The sequence below is a fragment of the Fulmarus glacialis genome, unplaced genomic scaffold, assembly GCF_000690835.1.
Source record: "Fulmarus glacialis isolate BGI_N327 unplaced genomic scaffold, ASM69083v1 scaffold13911, whole genome shotgun sequence".
Taxonomy (NCBI): Eukaryota; Metazoa; Chordata; class Aves; order Procellariiformes; family Procellariidae; genus Fulmarus; species Fulmarus glacialis.
The window spans coordinates 37,135-44,862 of record NW_009193496.1 but is presented as its reverse complement, the minus strand read 5'-3'; the positions used below and the strand labels follow the sequence as shown (position 1 = coordinate 44,862).

The window sequence follows — 7,728 nt, the reverse complement described above, 5'->3', positions numbered from 1 at the left end:
AAAATGGAATTATAGTCTTTTTTCCCATAACATTAAGTTTGAAACTGCAGCGTACCACACTGTACCACAGGATTCATGTTTTCAGGATCCAAAATAATTCTGGCCTCATAAATAGTACCACTTACATTAACACAAAGGTCAGACATGTTTATGATTCATTTATGCCACATGGTAGTTTTTTGGGAACTACCACAGAAATTATACAAAAATGCCAGACAAGACTATTTTGCTAACATGCTTCCTTTGAAAAGAACAAAGTAAACCAGGGTTTGTTTCTTCTACTTTGTTTAAAAAATAGTAGGTGTCTTCCAAGTTTGTACTGTTTCCGTTAGAACTTCTCCAAGTTAAAAAGATGGGAGATGTATTTTGGTAAAGGCCTAAAATAACCACGAAAAACACACAGAAAACAAAAGACTGCAGTGTGGAAGTGCTATTAACCACAGTATCTTCAGGATTCCCGGCTCTCACTGGAGATACTAAACTAATGTTTCTTGGGTTCTCCATCATATCACAAGTTGATCCAGAGTCATCAACTCTAACAGAAAGCACTTTCAGGAGTAACGTGGTTTCCCTTGCTCAATAAAAAAAGTGAAAACATAGAACTACTGCTGGGTTTTCCTATCCATGCACGCTCCGCCAATAAGTTATTACTGTCTAGTGAGCAACTGTCCTCTCAAACTTGCATCTGGTCACACCTGAGTGTGAAGAGTCTTTTGACAGGTCCTTCTGTAATTGTGAAGAGTAGGTTGGTTGAAAGTGGTCTTTTCTGCCCTACTGCATTACTGCTGACTGATTTGGTCATGATACAGAGCTATGATGTCTAATGGCTAAGAGAGTACCTTCCTCTTCTCTGCTAAATAAAGCAGGGATCCTTTCCGGGAAATACGTTTGGATAGTCTTCCCCCTCTTCCATCCTTTCCTCTGTTATATCTCCACAGCTTGGTCACAGATGTTGTCACACGTGTGGATTATTAGGCTAATCTGTCACCTCCATATTTGACTAAGCAAAACATGATGTAGAATGACAAGGAACAATTTATAAAAGACCTTGGAGAATTAGACCTTTTCCACGTTAACCCTTTGAAGCATGGGGTAACCTTAGCCACCCAGTATTCGGATTTCCACCACAGCGTATACCTATCTTTCTCAGTTCATTAATCTGATGCAAGACAAGGACCAAATAAAGCAAGATTTAAGTGCCTCCAAGCAGGCTTGGCAAAGCCCGCCCCAACTTCACAAAGATCGCTTAAAAGCTGAATGCGCTTTATGGCTCTACAGCCTCTCCCGAGTCAACCCCCACGCATATTCTCACCACTCTGCAATTCGGCCTGGCTAACTCTCGCAGTCTCAAGCCCCTCTGCTCCCACTAGGCTCACAGAGAATGAGCCAACCTAAAAATTAAGCAGCAAAAATATGTCATCACCAGACAATATTCCCCAATTCTTGACACCTCATCATTTGATTCAGCGGTTATTGACACAAAAGCCATATGGCTTTCAACTTATTGAGGCTTTTCTTCCAATTGTTTCCTTCTGACCCAATTTTGTTTTCTGTTTTCTGTTGACCGAGTTTTTCTAAAGGTCACAACTGAGTCTTCTATCTGTGGTACCAGAAAGAGAAACTTTAGCAATAAGAATAGCAGCAACCACTTGCTCTCCAGCCCAGAAGATATATAATACTGACATAAGCACATAAAAACCCCCACCTCCAAACAAAAAAACAACCCAACCAAACAAAAAATCCCCCACTAGTGTAATCTCCACATCAGGCATAGCCTGAGTCATTATCTCCAAATAACAGAATACAGAATAATCTCAGTACAGGTAAATTAAAAACTTGTAAGTAAATATTTTATTCTCTCATATTTTGCAAATCAGAAAGCAGTGTTTGGTAATAAAAAATAATACAGAATTATTATTTTTCTTCCAGTCCACACTCATATATTACCAGGTTTTCCACATTACAGATAAAACTGTCTCTTACAGTCTAAAGATAACATTCACTTTAGGTATATTCTGTACTTTTGGCTTATTTAATATTAGTCTTCTGAACTATTTACAAATATATTACAACCTTTAAACCTCAAAGCAAAGGAGTATTTCAATAATCAATCTGACATAAGGATCAGTAGCTCCTACATAACTTCAGTGTTTAAGAGAAACTATACACGCAGTGCGGTAGGTCTGAATAATTTATATCTTTAAAAAAAAGAAAAGCACTGAAAGTTTCTGAATATAAAACTTTCGCATTGCAGTGGTACCTACTGACCTGCCTCGACAGGAGGACAGGAATGTGAAGTGATGTCACTGTGCTTGTAGAGGGCCTCGTCTAAGTCCAGTGCCTTGTTGCTCAGCTTGACGGTCATGCAGCCGTGGTAGGACGCGGTGACGGGAGTGGAAGTCACAGGAACGTCTGTGTGAAAGGGGAGACAAACATCTCTGATGGCCGGTTTTGAATAAATACCTGCCCTACCCATGCTCAGATGAGCATCACTTCAATGAATTCAAACTCTCCCCTGGGAGAGCAGAAACTCTGGGATTTCTTACCCTCCCCCCCGCCCCTCTCACCAGAAGGCAGGAACACAATCCCAGACGTGGGGAAGACGCCATCTGCTCTCGTGCACAAAAGCCCCTCTCCCAGGCTGAACCCTTCCTCTCGGAGAACCCTCTCCAGCTGCTCGGAGTCTCTGCAAAGCCTCCAGTACTGATGAAGCTACGTGCTGCAGAGCAGCAAGGCTTCACTCCAATTGCACACTGTGTTCATGCTGCTTTCCATCTCGACATTTCCCCCTCTCCATCTCTGGACCCTCTACTTTGTTGTTAGTGGAGTTGTTATACCTGCCTCTAATGCTCTCCCTCCCTCTCTTCAAAATGTCTGCCAAAAGATTACAGGAAGAACTTAATGACAGGAAGGCTCCTCCTATAGGCAGCCTCTGCCACTTGCTGCACTCGTCTTTACTGTTCTCTGATTATGCACAAGGAGGTTGCTGGCATTCATCAGAAAGGTGCTGGAATACAGGTGGTCCTTAGGGACACGGTTTACTGGTGGACTTGGCAGTGCTAGGTTAACAGTTGGACTTGATGATGTTAAAGGTCTTTTCCAACCTAAATGATTCTATGATTCTATGATCAATTGAGTTGGTAAGACTAACGAGACTAATTTTTTCTATGGAGATCCACTGGTGACATACTTTTGATCAGTTTACCAGAGGCAGAAAACAAATAGCAAGGAAGAAGACACTAAGTACGATCCAACAGACTACAGAAAATCAGTCAATATCTTATTACTAACTTCTGTAACATCATATACAAACTGACCTTAAATAAACAAAAAACCCCTCATGTAATAAAGTAATAACATGAAAATGTACGTGAACTGTGTCCTCTACCCTTCCCCAAAGGTTATTTGTCTATTCACAACCCAAAGCCGACCCAGTCAAGCTGGTTGTGCAATGGAAAGCAATGAACGTCTCAAAGATTATTTAACTTCACAGTGATGCAGGTAGCTAAGTAAACCCCTTATCTTTACACTGAAGCAAGGACAACTTGAACAATAGGTTGTCCTGCTGACCTGAGTTTATATGCAACTCAAAGGGTTCTGCCTGGAGACACGCAGGGCCAAATTTGAAGCTGATGATCAAACACAGCTCAGACTGAGGACAGACTCTGGGGCTAAGGGAAAGAAAGAATATTTGTGTGGGATCTGGAAGCCACAAAGAGAGACTATAAATTTTTCAGCTTCCTGGCTCAAAAGTACCATTGCTTGATAGTTGCTTAAACTAATCATTTTAGCTATTTCCTATTCCTCCCCATTTACCAAATTTTATCTGTGAAGTCTGCTTAAGAGAAGGGGGCATCTGTGTTGTAGTACCTCCCATGAATGTAAACTAAGTTTTGACTCAGAAGTTGACAGCGTTGGCTGACCGGCTTGAACACTTGTCTAAGGAATCATGCAGATTGCTGTTACGTGTGCCACAGGGCTGACTGAAAGACAGTGTGGGCTTTGAGATGGATTTATCAGATACTACCAAAAATAGTTAAAAAAAAAAAAAGATTTTCTTTGCGTTATAACTGCAAATCAGGTCAAATGTTTAATCTTCTGTGATGACTAGAAATGGATCTGTCTGCAATGTGGTCCTGTAAGGACTCAGAAGCCTTTGTAAAGGCTCCTTCACCTCACGGTATACATATTGCCTGGAAAAACACCTATGCATTATATAAATTACATAATTTAGGATTTACCAGAACTGAAAATACCATAGAAAATGTAGTAAATGCCTATATGTTCCCTCTTACCTCTCGAAACTCTAAATAATATTTCTTCCACATCTGCAGTATCAGCTGTACTTAGGATGGGACATACTACATATTTTGACCCAGAATTCTTTCTTTAGTTGTGCAAGTGGAATAAAGACATTAAGTGTGACCACTCTACTTTGTTTTTTCCACAGGGTATGGAAGCAGGGAAAAACCAAAAACGATGTAATGTTTTCAAAGTTGGAATGAGCCAAACTCACTTAGATCTGACCATTTGGTATAGTTCTTTAACCAAGAGCGATGAATCCAAGCAAAGTGCTGAAATGTTTATTCGTTTGGCAAATGACGAGGTTTCTCGATGCGAGTGCTGGGTTCCTCTCAATGGCAAAAGCAGACCACAGGCAGAAATTCCCGTTGCTGAGCAGAACCGATCAAAGGGGGAAAGTAGCTACACCTACAGAAACCAGCTGGGTCTTAACAGTCATGGCTATGATATCTCACCCTTAGTTCTGGCTAATTAAAAACTGTGCTTCACCCAGCACGGTTAGTCTAAGCGAACCCCAGAGAACTCGGGACAGCGACAGAATGGGAATGTTTTCTGAGCTGTGATAGTCTCTGCTGTGCATTTGAGAGCTACTTGAAAGAAAGCAGGTGACCTCTCTCGCTTGTGCAATGGCCAGTTTGGACAATTCAGTCTGACACTGGAAAATGTCACATTTGGGGATTCAGCCTTGTTCCTGCCAGTGTGTGAACATCCCAGAGTGTGTGGCCTCCCCCTTTTAGGTGTGCCTAGGAGCCATTTACATCATTGGCATAAATACTCTGTAAACGCTTTTTCATGGTGGGAACAGTCACGCCATGTGTCCCGGCACACATGGCACCTCAGCCACCCTCTTCCAGCCTGACTGCTTCAGCACCTACCAAGAGGCCAACGTTGCTGTCCCTCCCTTGCTTGGGCAAGTAAGGGCAAGCTTTTGCTTAGCTGCTGGCAATAAAATAGGATGTACTGCTGTGCATCAGAGACATAAGTGTTTCCTTAATTGCATTCCTCAGCAGTAGGGACTGATAAACCAGTTCAGCCAGAACAAGAAACAAACCCCCAAACTTGGCCAAAATTCATGATTCAGATGAAAGTTTGATCTTCCAGGTTCAGAACAGAGGAGCAAACTGACCTCCCACAAGAAGCCCTGTTGTTGCTGAAAAGCCAGCAATATTATAAATGGTGGTAGCCCCCTGGTTGTGCCCTAAGTACCCTCTGCTGGGAGGAAATCTGTTAATTGTGTAGTGCTGTGATCAGTTCAAAGAGAACATCAGCCAGGGAGAATCACCAGACTGGGCTTCCCAAGCTTCAGTCAAAACAAGAGGCCCTGGTACTCCCCTCAAGGAGTGCTCACACATGTTCGTTACATTAATGAAGCACTGCAGGAGCCTGTGGTCCAGCTCCTATGGATTTTACCAGGTTTAAGATAATGACCCTGCTTACAGCTATCCTTCAGATAAATCATTCCTATTGCTGACCAAGCAAAAGCTCCTTTTTATTTTTGCCTCCAGCTGTCCTCAGAAGGACACAATCGTTCCAGAAAAAAAAAAATTGTCAAGCACACCCTCACATCTGTTAAGATCATATGCCTGCATTGCAGACAAAGCCTGCTCAAGCAGAAACAGAGAAGGAGGCTCCCAGCTTAAATGAACAGAGGCAGTTTTCCTGACTGCCAGCTCAGCAAGGTGAATTGGGAGTCCGTAGTCCATGCTACAAAACTGGATGCTCACCTGGCAATCCTCCCACGTATGTCTTCACTGTTGACTGCAAAGAGCTCTCCAAGATGGACAGACTGTCCTCTAACTCAGCAATGCTTAGTTCACTCTCTCCTGCTACCCCATCTACCCTCAGGGATAAGTGATCTTTCTTGAGGAGGATATCCACAGAGTGTTCCTTCTTATCGCAGAGATTTATTGCCAGTCTGGAGACAACTGTGTCCTCTAGGGCCACGATGATAAACTGGACAGCAGGAAAGAAGAAAAGAGAGGCAGTGAGCAGAAATATACCTAGCCACGCTTATCCAAGATCAGGATGACCCCACTGTGGCCTTGCTTATAAAGATTTTGCAGAGCCACCAGAGAATTAGCCTTATTACTATTGCTGATCGTGTTCTGAGCTCATTTGCATAGACAAAAAAACAGTGAACCAGTGGGACTAATTTTTAGTCATAACCACTGTCTTCTCAGAAAGAATTCTTAGTCTTCTGGGTCTTACAGAGGTTGTTAGATTGCACTGGAACCAAATAGACTAGAGGTGCTGTACTACAAATGAAAAGTGGGCTTGTGCGTTTTAGTGAAATCATTCCTGATTTACACTCATGTAATGCCAGAATCCAGCCCTTTATTATGAATACCATTAAATCAGTCGCTTCAGCACTCCATCATAACTGGCCTTTCACAGCACCTGGAGTGACACCCAAGCCTGTTTCTTCACTACCTCAGGACTATTAGTGATGAGCTCCAGAGAATGGAAATTATTTGCTTATGGCATTAAATAGCTGCCAGAAAAATATAACAAAATACGCCTGCATTCAAGAGACCAGTTCCATTTTTTACCCAGACGACATTTGCAAAGAGCTCCCTAGAAGTGTCTGACACGTACCCGTAAGAGGCAGAACTTGGGTGTCAGCCAAGCACCTCAGTCTCAGACCATGTTCTGAACCGGTGGGTGCAAATAAGCAGGCAGGCAGCAAACCTGACAACCGTTTCTGAGAATGACTTTCAGTGCCCAGGAAATAGCAAGGAACCCTCTCTAGAAAAACGCTTAAGTCTGTACCTGTTGTTTCAGTTTCTTTGTGGAGTGATAGTCAATCAGTGATAGTGATAAAGGGACAGATGCTTCTTCTGTAACCAGAGCAAACAGCACGCCAGTATCTGTCGCCGGTTGAATTGCAGCATTTACTTCTATTTCCCAACTTGTCTTGGTGTCATTTCCAGAAGAAGGTTGCACTACAGAAAAAGAAATGCGTAGCATGACAAACATAGAACTAACAGGTCAAATGGGCAGGCTGTGCAATTTCTGCCTGGAGAAGAGGATAGATGGATGAGCATATGGAGAGACTGCCACACTTCTTTTACTCAAAAAAAAAACCAAAACAAAAAACAATTCCAAAGCACCTGAACATAGAATCAGAGAAAAAAATGGCATCGGTTTCCTCTTATTGCCTCCTGCATTCTGCTGCCTTTCGGAATGTCAAAGGACAAGGTTAAGCTTTTTTTTCACAAAGAGAGATTCAAATTTCCACGGCTCTCAGTCCAACACATTCAAAGAACTGCTGCAAGATAGGGCACCCAATTTTTGCATCATTCTTGACTGTCCAAAGATCATTGAGGAATCTAAATCCAAATCTGAGATACAGTAAACATTTCTATGAAAGCCTGCGTTAAACTGAAAAAGGATATAAGCGTATTACACTGATCACCTACCTAATCA

The 7,728-nt window shown here is 42.4% G+C and overlaps 1 protein-coding gene across 1 annotated transcript in view; it reads right to left on the bottom strand.

The window, feature by feature from the left end:
• Positions 1 to 1,830: 1,830 nt before the first annotated feature.
• Positions 1,831 to 7,728, bottom strand: part of GAS6 (growth arrest-specific 6) — a gene marked incomplete at its 5' end in the record, with an annotated part of 28,186 nt that continues 22,288 nt past the window's right edge. The window contains 3 exons of the mRNA XM_009587472.1: positions 1,831 to 2,412; positions 6,027 to 6,255; positions 7,072 to 7,244. Of these exons, the coding sequence (XP_009585767.1) occupies positions 2,261 to 2,412; positions 6,027 to 6,255; positions 7,072 to 7,244 (554 nt within the window). The remainder of the gene's footprint in view (positions 2,413 to 6,026; positions 6,256 to 7,071; positions 7,245 to 7,728) is intronic.